Source organism: Eubalaena glacialis, chromosome 9 (genome assembly GCF_028564815.1).
Source record: "Eubalaena glacialis isolate mEubGla1 chromosome 9, mEubGla1.1.hap2.+ XY, whole genome shotgun sequence".
NCBI classification, from domain to species: domain Eukaryota; kingdom Metazoa; phylum Chordata; class Mammalia; order Artiodactyla; family Balaenidae; genus Eubalaena; species Eubalaena glacialis.
Genome location: NC_083724.1, coordinates 57,220,561 through 57,235,409, shown reverse-complemented (window position 1 = coordinate 57,235,409; position 14,849 = coordinate 57,220,561). Strand labels below are relative to the sequence as shown.

Sequence of the window (14,849 nt, the reverse complement as noted above, 5' to 3'; positions counted from 1 at the left end):
AATTTATGTATGTGCTACTTCCCCAGGGAGGCATTATAAGTTATATGGGAGGGAGGAGTGAATAATTGGGAACAGTAATACAATTTATCTTGCTATCCTAAAGAAAAAACTCCCACATTTGAAAAAAGCTGTATGTACGTGAAGATGTTAATGCAGAATTATTAATAATGATAAAAATTATAAGTATAGTAGTAAGGAACTTTATGATATATTCAGTGATTATGCAGTTCTTAAAATGATCATTGTAATATCTAGCAACATAGGAAAATGCATTTAGTACACTGTTAAGTGAAAGAGCAATGTAGAGAGTGTATATACCCTATCAGTACAGCTATGTACACACAGTCATACATTTGTAAGAAAATTGAAGATATAAAACTGATGATAGTTATCTTAGTGGTTTTTCATTTTTAAACTTAAAGTTTTTATAGTGCTGTTATTTTATAATTAAAAGCAATTTTGTTTTCTTAAAGGTTATTTTTCATTCTAAAAAGTCATACACATTTATCAAAGAAATGTTGGAAAATACAGAAAATAGGATTCAAAAAAACAAACTCTTGACCTATCTCCCCAAATCACCACAGTAACTATTTTAGGTGTGTTTAAAAAATTACTATATTAAAAATATTTACCAGATTAACCTTGTATTGTGTTGTCATGTTTCATTTCAGGTCCTGAAAATCCTTGGTTGGTCCAAGCTTATGTTTCAGCAGCTAAACACCCTTTTGCTTCCGTGGTGGCTCAGGAGGTTTTCCAGAGTGGAATCATTCCTTCAGATACTGACTTTCGTATCTACAGGGATTTTGGGAACATTCCAGGTATTCTGTCAGTCGTTACGGGCTTTTTTGTGACAATGATTAATCAAAAACAAGTTTTACTTTTTGGAAGTTTGTGAGTGAGCAGCATTTTCTGAGAGCAAATTCTCTATATGAAAACTGCATATTTTGACTTACTGAAAGAGAGATCCTGATAGTTTCTTTTTCTTTTAAACTCCAGTCTAATTTAAATGCTTCCCTTTTCTAGAACATGTCATCTTGGCCCACAGTGTGACAGAACAGGGGAGGACTGGTTAGCACTTCATTCCCAAAAGATGGTAATAGATCCTTCAGGGGTCTTTTTCATTGTTATCTTGCTTTGCCAACTGCCCTGGGGACTTGTACAGCTTATTTGAAGTTAAAATTTGGCTCTGGCCTGGCAAGGATGTAGATGGCAAAGTTTTGATGACCTCCCGTGCTCAATATTCCTACCCCTTGCTGTGTGAATTGTAATGCCCCAGTCATTATGTATTGAATTATGTACCATAACTATTGGTTCTGTGAGAATTTGGAAGAGAATTTACATCATGCATTCATGAATGTGACAAACAATCATGCCACTGCTTTGATGTTTTGTCTTTCAGGAATTTAATACATTAAACAAATAGGCCTAAAGTAAGGTTGATCTTTAAAATGACTTTTTTTTTTTTTTCTGTGTCTTAGGAATAGACTTAGCTTTTATTGAGAATGGATACATTTATCACACCAAGTATGACACAGCGGACAGAATTCTAACAGATTCCATTCAGCGAGCAGGTTGGTATTCTAATTTAGACTTTTGATATTAAGATGGAATACTATGGATGACCTGTAAACCTATAAATATTCTGTGTCCTGTGCATTAGGGAGGCAGTGTATGGTGTAAATGAGGTGGGGCTTTGGAGTTAGATGAGGCTTTGAATTTTAGCCTTGAAGTCTAGTTTAGCAGTTAAGAACATAAGACTATTCATTATGAGGAATTTGAAAGGGTGTTGACCCAGGGTTATGGTCGGATTGCTGAGTGATGCGAGTGTAGCCAAAATGGAAGCTATACATTGGAGGTGGTGCAAGCACATGTTTGGGCAACTTACCCAGGTCTGGAAAAGTTACATCGATCCAAGGTTGGGTGGTGAGGGCCAGTGAGTGGGTTATAGGACAGGTGTCAGGACAAGGGGCAAGGGAGTTAAAGTGTTTTCCAGAGAGATCTATAGTAGTCAGGGGAGGTGAGTCTGTTGCTGAGCCTTAATAAGAGTTGGTGGGATTTGGCACAATGGAGAAGAGAGGATGTGTCCCAAGGAAGAGCAGAGCGCGAGTAGGTTGTGTTTGTGTATGAGGGGCTGTTGGTGAGTAGATTGTCAGAATGGAGGTTGCATTTTCAGAAATAGAGGGAAATGAGGTATAAGTGTATAGGGTAGAGAAAATTGTAGAAAGCTTTAAAAATCAGCAAGAAGATGCTGCAGGAATAAGGAATCATTAAAGGCCTGAGTACATGAATGAATGATGGTTTAAAATGCTGTCAGTCTGGTGATGCAGTGTGGAGTGGATGGTGGAGACGGGGAGAGAGCCAGGAGTCAGGGCTGTTCCAACAGTAATTTTCGTGTGGAATAATAAAGGACCTAGACTGGGGTGTTGACCAAAGATAGAAATGAAAGCAAGGGGATAGAAAATTAGGTATATTTTGAATGTAAATTCAACAAAACTTGACAGATTAGATAAAGGGGCAGCAAGGGGCAGCATCAGGCCTAGCTGGCCGGGGGAGAGATGATGCCATTGACCATGATGGGAACATGGGAAGGAGGCCCCCATCCAGAGCAGTCATGAAGAGGGGAAGGAGACTGAAGTCTGTCAGATGTAAGACGGAGGGTGTCTGTGAACTGACAAGATGAAAATATAGATACACTGTTAGAGCTCATGACAGAACTGGGTTTCTGGGTTTGGAAATTAAAGGCATAGAGAAAACCACAGAAGTATGGAGAATGGAAATGGTTTTTGGAAGAGGGAAGCAAAGGTAGAGGACTAAACTTGAGCTTTGAGGAAGACACATTCTAAGGTGTGACAGAAGAGCCAATGAAAGAAATCCCGCAGTAAGACAGAGGTGGTGTCTTCAGTGGAAAGAGAAAGTCAGTGGGATGAGCAGCAGGAAGAAATGCCAGTCATTCATGTCTTCTGATAATTCTTCATTATTAAGTTCAAACTCATTTAGTCATTGATTGATATAACAGATATTTGTGACAGCATCTGATGTGCCAGATTCTGCCTGATAATGACTCTCCCAGCTCTCCAGCTTCATTGCTGAATACTCTCCTCATTCCGGACTTTTTTTCCACCCTGTATTTGGAAATTGCCCTCCTCAGGGCCTTCATCTACACAGATGAACAGTCTCAGTCTGGACAATCTCTCCCCCGATGTAGCTCCTGTCCATCCTTTAGCTGTAAATTTCACTTCCTCGAGTGCTTCCCTGACTTCTCAAACTCCATTAGTCTCCCGTGATATGTTTTTAGGGGACTCTCTCCTTATTCTTTCTTTTTTTAATTGGAATATCATTGACATTCCTTATTAATTCTTAACACACGTGTAATAACTTGTTTGGTGTTTGTGAGCTTCATGAGCTTCTTGGTTCCCCACTGAATTTCTGGTATCTAGAGCAGTGTCTGCTACATTAAGTATATATTAAATGAAGAAAGACTAAGAAACAGCCACTGGATTTGTCAACAGCGAGCGTAGAACTGATCAGGGAGTAGCTGTAATAAATAGAAGAGAAAGGATGAAGACCAGGTCGCTGAGCTTTGAAGTGGAGAGGAAACAAGAGTAGGGGGCATGGATCTTATCTGAGATATTTAGTAAGAAAAGTGGGGGAGAGCAGTAGGATGGTAGAAAGCTATTTCTGTTCACAGTCTTTCTAGGTATTTCTTTACTCCAACAGTGGATGGTTTATTCAACTTTGTTACCTTTTTTTTTTTTTTTTTTTCACTAATAGGTGACAACATTTTAGCAGTTCTTAAATATCTAGCTACATCTGATATGTTGGCTTCTTCTTCTAAGTATCAGCATGGAAACATGGTCTTCTTTGATGTGCTTGGCCTGTTTGTCATTGCCTACCCCTCTCGTGTTGGCTTGATAATTAACTACATGGTGGTAATGGCTGTTGCTTTATACCTGGGAAAGAAATTATTGCAGCCCCAAAATAAGAGTAAGTATTTTCCTTTAAAACTACGGTACTGGCACGGATATGGAATTTGCCTGAAGTTTTTTAGTCACTTTGCTTATATCTTTCCAAGAAGTTAAAAATCTTACGAAAAATAACATTTGATTTATACTGTTGTAAGAAATTTGTAAATGAATATCAGGTTGATATGCTCATTATACTTTTAGTCTTGGTGAAGCAGGTAATTTTTATGTACTTATGCACTTCATAGAAGTACCACAAAAGCTTGTGGAAAATGGTTTGTAAAGATTGACTTTTAGTGAAGAGTCCCATTAAAAATTCTTGTCCACACTACAGACCAATAGCACACTGTTCTGGAGTATAAATGAGCTTCTTCTGGTTAAATTGGTCTCCTTCTACTATGTTTTGTACTCTAAGTTGGTGTGTGCTGTTATCAGATAAAATATTTAGCAGCAATTTAAATACTCATTTATCACTGGTTATTTTCTCATGCTACTTCTATTCCTGTGTTAGCTTCTTTTAGTAAGATTTTGTATGGAACTTTGCCTTCCATTTCTGCTGTTATTTCAATACACAAAGCATCCCAAAGGTGATGAAGATTCAGACAACCCACTTTTCTAGCCAGGAATATATCTGAACTACTCCTGAAGACTTATCTCTTTGCGTCTTTTGTACCCACAGACTCTGAGTAGATGTCAATACTTGAATCTTATTCACTGATACTTTCCCTGTGTAGTGTTTAACAAACCTAACCCCTAGGAAATTTCAGTATTTTCAATTACAATGGTGAATTTTGTTTTAATGTTTGCTCCTTTAATTCTACTGACTGGTTATGAAATTGATTTGATAAAGACGGTGATCTCTACTTTTTGTTTTCTCTCCATTAGCTGCTGCCTACACAAAGGACTTCTTCTGTGGACTTGGCATCACTCTGATAAGCTGGTTTACTAGCTTGGTTACAGTTCTCATTATAGCAGTGTTCATCTCTCTTATTGGACAGTCTCTCTCATGGTATAACCACTTCTACGTCTCCGTTTGTCTGTATGGAACTGCAGCTGTTGCCAAAATAATATTCATACATACCCTCGCAAAAAGATTTCATTATGTGGTAAGTGTTGGGCATATTTATTGATTTCTTTTTGCTGCCTTCTAGGATTGAAGACAAACTCAGATGGGTGTTCCTTGTGTTTGGCCTTTTGAGCTATCAAAGATTGTTTGGCATGGCTATAGATAATTGACTCCCAGATCTGTGTTGACTTTCTGGAAGGCTTCTCATTCTGAGGGTAGCAGACTTCAAATGAGGTTATGAAGCTGCAAACAGTTTGGGGTGTTGGTGACAGCAAGGTGTGTTAGCATAGCCTTTTGCCTCTCCTGACTCTGCAGTTTTTGTAACCATGCTCTTGAATCTACCAGCCTTCCTTGGGATCACCCAATTATTTATATTTGAATAGCTCTGTTTTCCACTGGACTGTAAGCTCCTTGAGGGCATGGATTGTTTTGTTCATTGTCCCCTGTGCTTAGGCAGTGTCTGACACAGCACTAACACACAGTAAGTGTTTGCTGCCTGAATGAACGTTGCACTTAAAGCTGCGCTTAAAGTTTTCAGTTTCCTTCACTTTTTTTTTTTTTTAACTTTTATGTTGTTGATGCAGATTCTGTCAGCATGTCTTTGTGGTCTGGGGGTTATACTGACACATTGCTAAGGAGAATAAGGGAAGGGAGATAGGGTTCCAAAATGATTTATGCTGACTTAGAGAATATAGCCATATTGCTATGGTTTCAACTGTATACCATTGTATTTTGTTTGGTAAAAACACAATTAGGTATTAGGGTTATGAGATAATAGGACTAAAAATAAATTACAGTGAGAGAGCAAGCAGTGTTTCTGATTTTCTAAGAGAGTTAAAGGGAAAATCTTTCTTAGTTCCGTCATTTTCAAGATGGCCAGTATACACCTGTTTTTTCAGTTTGTACTGCTGGGGATTAGAATGGAGACATGGAAGACTATAATACAGCATCCTTTCACAAGGATGTCTTTGGTACCTGAACCTTGGTCTCAGTTTCAGTTCATGTTGGGATATGATCTGAGGAGCCCTTCTGTGTTTTAGGCCCTATTGAAGAAAGGTTCTTTGAGATTAGCCATCTGTTTATGGTTGAGCCAATGCTTGTATCTTAGTGGCTTCTGTCTCCAAAAGAATTATACCATGGGGCTCAATTTCACATGCTTATTCTTAGTGCCATGGTATGTAACCAGTCAGAGTGTGGCTGACTGTCGTTGATACGGCATTGGGGTGCAGTAGAGGGTAAATGCTTAGTAAATGCTTAGTAAAGTTCTATTTACTTTGACTGATTTCACTTGTCTGATTACAAAACTTCGGGCTGAAGGCACAATGTAAAGATAGTGTGTTTTATTTTCATTTCACAAATGGTCTTTGAGTATCCAGTGGGCTTCCATGCTAAGGCCTGGTACAGAGATTCAGGACATAGTCTTTTTCTTTGAGGAGCTCACAGTTTCATTTGGGGATGAAACGATGGGGAAACCACAGGGGTTTCAGTACATTGGGACGAAGTGAAGTAGAGTGATATATTCACAGTGCTGTCGGAATATAGGGCCAGGAGAGATGAATTTTGTTTGTGGAAGTCAGGAAGGCTTCATGAAGGAGGTGGTGACATTTGAACTGGGTTTTTGAAGCCTGAGTAGAAGTGTGCCAGATAGAGAACAGGTTGATGGGCAAAGGTGGGAATGTACAAGATGCATTTGGCTCACAGTCAATAAAAAGTTCAGTGTGGTGAAGATGAGGTTGGTAGGATAATAACTGGGAAAGTAGGCCAGGGTGAAGTTGGAGCATGACCCTAAAAATCAGTGGGGCCACAATTTAAAATTTCTAAGCAGGATATTGAGTGAGAGAATTTGTGATTTAGTAGGAACACACTGGTAACAGTGTATAGAATGGATTGGAAGGGGTAGAGGGATAATAGAGATGGGGAGAGGGGAACTAGATTTGAGGGATGTTTGGACTTGGGTACAATGTGGGAACAATGTAAAACATTTCCAGTTATTACAGTCTTCATTGTTGAGATCTTTGTTTTTAAATATCTGAGTGAATTTGGCTTCAAATTGAATCCTAAGAATTATTTTATTCTTTTTAAAGATCATGACTCTTGATTAACAGTGTTGAACATCTAATTATTTAACGATGATAGCCTATCTTTCATTGTCCAAAGGAGGTTTGTCAAGTGAACTTTAACTTGTTTTGAAAACATGTGACAAACTCTTTTGAGCTCTTGAATTAGGGACCCTTATAACAAACATGCCCTGGACTATACAGAAATGAGAAGGCAGAGGAGAGAGAAAAGCTTAAATATATCTATTTCCGTATTGGTATTTCTGCACTAAAATTATAACTTTCATGTTTACATTAATAGAATCGCTGGTGCAGATGTTAAAATGTATTAAGTTCATATGGCAACTTTCTTCTGAAGAACTCAAGGTGCTGCACAGGAATCCTCAGACTTCAGAGCTTATAAAATGTAGATCAAATTTTATAACGTGAAACCACCAGGAATCCAGGATGGGGGCAAAGTTGTGCTACAAGACCAGTTGGAGATAGAAAAGACTCAGGAATCAAGCAAAAAAACCCCATGGCTGTGTGCTCTAAAGGTCCTGCAGTTCTCAAGCTGTGCTGTTGGTGGCGCTGCAGCCGCCTTCACATAGGTCATTTCTCCAGTTTGCTTGACATTCCTTGTAAGTTGCATGAATAAAAGAGCTTACAGAGGTGAATGTTTTTAGGAGAGTCCTTTCTTCTATTTTAGAACATTTCCAAAGGTCTTTCAGCCCGGTGGAGGGAGAGCACAGATTATATACAAGTAATGATGTTTTTACCCCATCTTGTTAAATTCCCCTTTCCTGTGCAGTAATTTGAATTTATTACTTTATGATAGGAGGTAGCTTTGTCAGTGTTTACTTTAAAGTTTAAAGGATAGACCCTGCTCCACACAAAATATAGCTTTTTGGAGCAGTGGAAGTTACACTACAATAGAAGATCTTTATGAATGGCCCATGAATGAGACTACTTGTGTATTTTCTTTCTTTCAGAATGCCAGTGACCAGTATCTGGGAGAAGTATTTTTTGACGTCTCTCTGTTTGTGCACTGTGGGTTCCTTACAGCTCTCACTTACCAAGGGTTCTGCTCGGCATTTATTAGCGCTGTCTGGGTGGCATTCCCGTTGCTCACAAAGCTTTGCGTGCACAAGGACTTTAAGCGGCATGGTAGGGTATTTTTGGTTGTGATACAAATGGGAAATACCTTAAAATACATAAGATAAGGCTTCCAGGGACTATTTCCATATTTGATCTTTTTGGTTAGGCTTTCTAAATTGTTGCTGTTTGTTTCTTTTTAATTTTCAGATCACACAGATTTTTATCTTACACCTTACACGTAAATGAGCACATGCTAATTAATATATTACATATTTTGTTTTCTTATTTGTATTCTACTCTAAGTCAAAGTGTTTTATCTCACTAAGATAACATGTACCAAAAGGGCAAGAGTCAGAGCTAACCTAATTTCTGTTAGGTGCGAAGGTATACCGGGACTATAAAAAGCTGTTATCTCACTGGAGAATTTCAGAGATGTGTTTTCTTTCTCTTTTTCTGTAGGTGCCAGAGGAAAATTTATTGCCTTTTACCTTTTGGGGATGTTTATTCCTTATCTTTATGCATTGTACCTCATCTGGGCCGTATTTGAGATGTTTACCCCTATCCTTGGGAGGAGTGGTTCGGAAATTCCACCTGATGTTGTGCTGGCTTCTATTTTGGCTGGTTGTACAATGATTCTCTCATCCTATTTTGTAAGGAAAAAAAATTTTTTAAAATTTCCTTCTTCATTTTATATATAAATACATGATGAGTTTTGCCATGCTAGATCCTGTGAAATAGTGTTCATTCTACTCTTAAGCAAAAGAAATGGTGAATGACTCTGCATATTGTGGGTTCGGTATGGGCGGAAAATGTAGAAGGGCGGTTTTGTTGTTAATTTTGCTTCCTCATCCTCCCGAATCCTCTGATTATACTTCTTTTCAAATAGCTTTCGAACTACCTGAATTTGAATGTGTGGAACGAATACCAAGTGAGAATTGGTAGAGATTGCTTGGTGAATTTTTAGAGTGTGTTTTGAACTTACTAATTAGAGGAAAATGTTAATAAATACATGGTAGTTTCATTGGTGCTGTTAGAGCTAGTGAAGAAAGACTAATTCTGATGAGGAGTTTTCCCTCGTCGTTCACCTGCCTTGCTGCTGGCGCAGCCAAGGTCACTGATCGAGTCTGTGTCCTCGAGTGACATACACTGACGACACCCAAACATGCCTTCCTTTACCGAGTAATGAATACATGTTACAGGCCTTGTCATTTTACTGTATCAGTGTTCTGCCCTCGCAGGGAGAGTCCTACCTATTGCCATCCCTGGTTCTTCTCCCTGGGACTCTCCGGAGGGAAGAAAAGACATGATGCAGAGTTGACAACCAGACTGCCCTCTGTTAGAGCAAGCTCCAGGCAGAGTCCTGCCCTTGGCGTGGTGTCGGCACTCTCCAGGACTCAGGCCTGGCTGCTGTTTTGTGGCTCTTTTCATTGCAGTCCCTAAGAGTAAGAAGTATTTATTGAATACCCGTAGGTACACTCTGAGATTTGAGGCTAGGGTACCAAATAGAAAAAGTAGCTATGACTATTATAGCTCTTTCTTTCATGGAGAGAAGAGTGAGCTTTTTCACACTGATATAGTAAAGGGCATCTCATGTGGGGACTAGGGTCTAGGGACAGCAGATAAAAGTACCACGTGCGTGGTCAGCACTGTCCATGGTAGTCCCTTAAATAGCAAATAAATAGCTGTATGTGTGACTGCGTATACAGCCCTGTAGAGTAATTCTTATGCACGCTATTGTTTGAGATCAGCTGTACTAGTTCTGAAAGAAATCTGAGCATTGCAGCCATTTCACTTTTAATATTATGATTTAGTCCTTACCGGTATTTGCAGGGATAGATGGAAAATTCTAAAATGTTCTTTGTTGCCTTCAGGGTTTACTTCTTTTGGTTTTAATATTAAGCCTTTAAATCCTCTGTATATCTTAATAGATGGTTTGCTGTTGTGAGGACTAAAGGAGATGTAGTTTCATCACATGTAGATTAGGTTGTAATCTAGAGTCAGCTAAGTTATGAACTGGACCCCCCCCCACCCCCTGCAGTGTATTTAAATCATAGTCAATGAATGAAAGCTATTGATGCTCATAAAAGATGATCAGAATGTGGGGCATTTCAGTTCTGTTCCATAGGGAAGGGGACAAAATGAACCCTGAAAACTTCACTGTGGAAATTGAAAATGACCCCAAAAGCATGGAAATCTTGGAAACTGTAAGCAAGTAGATTAAAGTTTATTACCTTCTAAATTACTTTTGGAGAGTGGCTCTTGGAATACTTTAAACCCTCATTTAATGTTCATTATAATGTGAACTAACTCTGCTGCCCTTTGATGCTGTGGGTTATCATTCTCTTCGCTATTTTCTTATTTATGTGTAGCTGTGTTACAGATAGTGGCTTTTTTATAGAGTGAGACTTTTCTCCTTGAGTAATGGAGAATTGAACCACAATGTACACTTCAGAGAGCTTGTCTTTTAGTCCTTGGGGATTTATTAAATATATTTGCTAGGAAGCAATTAAATTGCTGTCAAATGATCGGTTAACAGGTTTCCTGGGGTTATCCTGTGCTGGGGCCATCATGGTTATACTGATTAAATGAGACTGCTGATAGGAGTGGGATCAGGAGGAGATTCTCAGAGAGAAACAGAGAAAGAGCCAGCACACATTGGACACTTCATAGTCCCTTTTCACGCTTCTCTTCATTTTATTTCACACCCATTTCGGAACCTAGAGTGATATCAGATGTAACATTTAAGACAAAAGACAGTAAAATTTAATACAGTGGGATCCAAACACATTGTCACTGAGGCCATTCTCTTCTTCCTTCTCTCTGACTCTCTGATCAGCTTTTCATTTATCACCATTACCAAACCTCTTCCAGAAGGTGGGTGGAAGAGGCAGAAGATGAGCCTCATGACCTGGAGAAGAGAAAATATGGATGTGGAAACTGTAGCTTAACCTGAAGTTGTAGGACAACTTTGGGTAGCAACAGGGTTGAGAATGGCAGGAACCACAGCATTATGACAGGGAGGTTTTATTTGGACCCAAACGACTCTGTATACCTAAACTTAACCAGTGGAGGCGAAACTCATTACTTGGCAGGATATTTGACACTGTTCTAAGGAGCCACATTTTAAATATTGTTACTGTTAGGAGAAAGAGGGACGGACAGGGTAACAAATTGTGTTTTGCTAACTCACTGCCATAAATCCTTGGATACTTTGTCTTATTTCTGTCCTTCAGTGTAAAAACATTAAGATCTTCGACTTAAGACCAGTACTGTTTTGCTGGAGATTACCCTGGTTGGCATATTGTTACACTGTAGATATAAGATCTCTTAGTTTCATATAGTAGAGTATATGGTAGGTTATGAATATCTGCTTAATTTTTCATTTTCATCTCAGTATAAATATTTTCACATTTATGTTCTTCACTTTTCTACTTATTGACCCTGGAGGGTGGGCAATAAGGTGGAGAAGGCAAAAGGGGGAGCAGGGACTAGGTCATTGTTTCTCAAAGTGGCTCCTTCAGAACCCCTAAGGGATCTGTGGACATATTCTATAATCATGTGTCCCCCGCAATTTTTAATTCAGTGATTTTATTACAATTTAAAAATTAATATAAGCATATTTAGGACTTCCTGGATGCCCATCTTGAGACTGAGCCACTTGCTTTTCCTGCCCAAGTTCAGATTTGTTATTTTGATTGTGTTGGCCTTGGTTAACTCTGCAGTGACAAGGGCAGAATTACCTTTTTTCCCTGGTTTCAATTTTCATAGTTTTTTGGGTTTTTTTCCAAGTGAACTATAAGTTGATTTACAATATTGTGTTAGTCTCAGGTGCAGAATTACTTTTATTGCAGTTTTTCCTTATGTGCAGGTCCACAGGCAGAGTCTTGAAGGTGCATCTAAAAGATGAATCCAGCACATAGGCACATTATGAAAGCATTATTAGAACTTGAGTTTTGTTGAAATAGGCCTACTTACTTGCTTTAAAAGCTTACCTCTGGTTCTTTAATAAAAGCCTGATGTCATGATGTTTGGTACAGTTAAATAGTGTCTGCTGTGCAGTTAACTTACAGGGTTTGATAGAATCGGAAATAAAATAAGGTCACGGTTTGACTGATGGTGGATGTACATCCTCTAGTTTCTTGGCTGACTGAGCAGAGACACTGTCTCAGTTTCCTTTTTCCCTCTTACTGTCTGGCTGCCTGTCAGAAAGGCACCATCATGCAGATGGGGGCATCTCTCATTTATTTAGGCTCTGACTTGTGATGGAAATCCCTTATAATTAGTGCTTTGTGTACTGGGAGTTGGAATATGGTAGCACATGCTGATACATGTCCTTTATTATCTGTCTGACAATACCTGTTACAAAGTAAAGTCAGTAAAGCCACCTTTCTGCCAATGGTAATTTTTCTATTTTTGTGTTTTGTGTTTTAGATTAACTTCATCTACCTTGCCAAAAGCACAAAAAGAACTATGCTAACTTTAACTTTGGTATGTACAATTGCATTCCTCCTTGTTTGCAGTGGAACTTTTTTCCCATACAGCTCCAACCCTGCCAGTCCAAAGCCAAAGAGAGTGTTCCTTCAGGTAAGAGCGATTTTGCGTGAGCTATTTGAGATCCTGGAGAGGAAAGGCTTATGGTGTTTTGAGCTTACTAGTCAACAGTGAAGCTCGAAACACATAAGTGACTTTTCTACTGTTGACCTGTTAGTTGTACCTCGACTATTTTGTGTAAGGCAGTGAGGAAAAGACTGACCATCAAGAGGCATTCTTATCAGCTAGAAACACTTCTCCTAAGAGCCTGAATTGGAAATGTCTGCTTGTTGTTCTTATTACTGTTCAAATTACAAAAATGTACCTACTTGGAAAAACGAGAGCAAATATGTATCATGGAATAATGAGCTGTCAGAAGTACAGACTGTAAAAATGTCTGTGGGCTGAGTAAAAATATGACCTCCTGTCAACTGGCAAAATGAAACAGATTCTTTAAAATGCGGTAAGATTGATCTTAGGTAATGTTCAAGGTAATGTGACAGTGAAAATATAATAACTTAGATATTAATAAAATGAGATTTAGAACTTTCTTAGATTTCAGGTTTTTCTGCAAACTTTTTAGAGCTGGTGTAAAACAGGAAAAAGAACTTAAGTCACCTTATTTCCAGTCTTCCTCTCTGTTAGAGGGAATGGAGTGGCCAAACAGAAAAGCCAAGAGTCATAACCTAGATAATTATTCAAGGACTTGAGTAAGTAGTAATAATATATTTGAACTTAAATATCAGAGAGGAGATTTTGAGAAAGAGCCAACTATTCCTTGTTTTTGTTTCCAGTCCTGTAGGACACAGTGATACATTTTATGCGACAAATTTTACAATCACATCAGTAGTCATTAGGAAAAGCTAGATTTTTATTTTTAAAAACTCTTGTTCTGATTTGTTTTGGGGTTTTCTTCTTCCCCAGTGCCAGAGGTTGACAAACTTTTCTTATAAAGGGCCAGAAAATAAATATTTTAGGCTGTGCCAGCCATGTGGTCTCTGTTGCAGCTACTCTGTTTCTACAGAGTGAAAGGAGCCATAGACGATACCTGCAGATGAATGTGGCCATGTTTTAATAAAGCTTTATTTATAAAAATGGCAGTGGGCCATTTGGCCTGTGGGCTGTGGTTTACCCCTGCCCTTTGCAATCCTTTTTCTTTTCCTGTTTGATATTCTTCAGGCTGGTTTCCGTTGTTAATAGAGCTATTCCAGATGGAGCATGGTGCCTTTTCATAGAATTCTGTTAGGCACAGGTCTGTCATCTAGTGGTGAGCTGTGATTCCTATTTTTCTCTGCACATGAATTAGCATGTAACACCCCGAAAGGGAAATGTGTGTGTATTTCTTTTAGAATGTATTTAAGTCCTTTTAGGACTTTTAGAAGTTCTAGTTTTCATGTCTTTTATATCTGAAATAGTAGGTTTTCAGAAAAATTTTATATGAAATTTAAATACAGAAATATATTTGAAAGAAATAATAAAATAATCATGTGAGTATCTACTGAGTTTAAAAGATCATTAGCTGTACCTTAGAAAACCTCAGTATGCCCTTCTTGATCCCAACTCTTTTGCTCCTCTCCCTCTTACCACCCCCCAAAGTACTGACTATCTTAAAGGTTGGAGTTAGTCATTATTTTACCACATATGTGTTAATCGCTAAACAACAACATATAGTTTTGCCTGTTTTTGAGCTTCTTACAGGTAAAGCGATACCATATACTTTTTGGTGGCTTGCTTCTTATTGCCCAACAGCATGTCAGAGTCTTCCAGGTTGATTTGTGTCACTGTAGTTCATTATTTTTCATTGCTGAATAGACTTCTGTCATAGGATGATGCCCCAATTTATTTGCCCATTCTACTGTTAATGAACAGTTGGGTTGTTTCCAGTTTTTGCTAATATGGACAATGCTGAACCAACACTTTTGTACCTTGCAAGAGTTTCTCTAAGGTCCATATTCAGGAGTGGAGTTGCTGGCTTGAAGGGTATGCGCATGTTAACTTTATTAGGTAATGCTAAGCAGTCTCCTAAAGTGATTGTGCCAGCGGTGGGTTCCTGTTGCTCAGTAGCCTCATCATTTCTTGGTATTGTCATTTAGTCATTTCTGTTAATCTGGAGTGGGGATGTGGGTGAAGGAGTTCAAACAGTAGTTTCCTCATTAG

At 38.6% G+C, this 14,849-nt stretch overlaps 2 protein-coding genes across 3 annotated transcripts in view; one reads left to right on the top strand and one right to left on the bottom strand.

Moving 5' to 3' along the window:
• The window catches only part of ERMP1 (endoplasmic reticulum metallopeptidase 1), a 52,080-nt gene that overhangs the window by 16,296 nt on the left and 20,935 nt on the right, over window positions 1–14,849 (top strand). For both annotated transcript variants that reach the window (XM_061200404.1, XM_061200405.1), the window contains exons 5-11: window positions 672–818; window positions 1,479–1,571; window positions 3,772–3,984; window positions 4,848–5,068; window positions 8,057–8,231; window positions 8,622–8,812; window positions 12,594–12,746. In XM_061200404.1, coding sequence (XP_061056387.1) covers window positions 672–818; window positions 1,479–1,571; window positions 3,772–3,984; window positions 4,848–5,068; window positions 8,057–8,231; window positions 8,622–8,812; window positions 12,594–12,746 — 1,193 coding nt within the window. The remainder of the gene's footprint in view (window positions 1–671; window positions 819–1,478; window positions 1,572–3,771; window positions 3,985–4,847; window positions 5,069–8,056; window positions 8,232–8,621; window positions 8,813–12,593; window positions 12,747–14,849) is intronic.
• The window catches only part of RIC1 (RIC1 homolog, RAB6A GEF complex partner 1), a 164,366-nt gene continuing 161,495 nt past the window's right edge, over window positions 11,979–14,849 (bottom strand). The window contains exon 27 of the transcript XR_009702088.1: window positions 11,979–12,058. The gene's annotated coding sequence lies outside the window, so the exon portion shown is untranslated. The remainder of the gene's footprint in view (window positions 12,059–14,849) is intronic.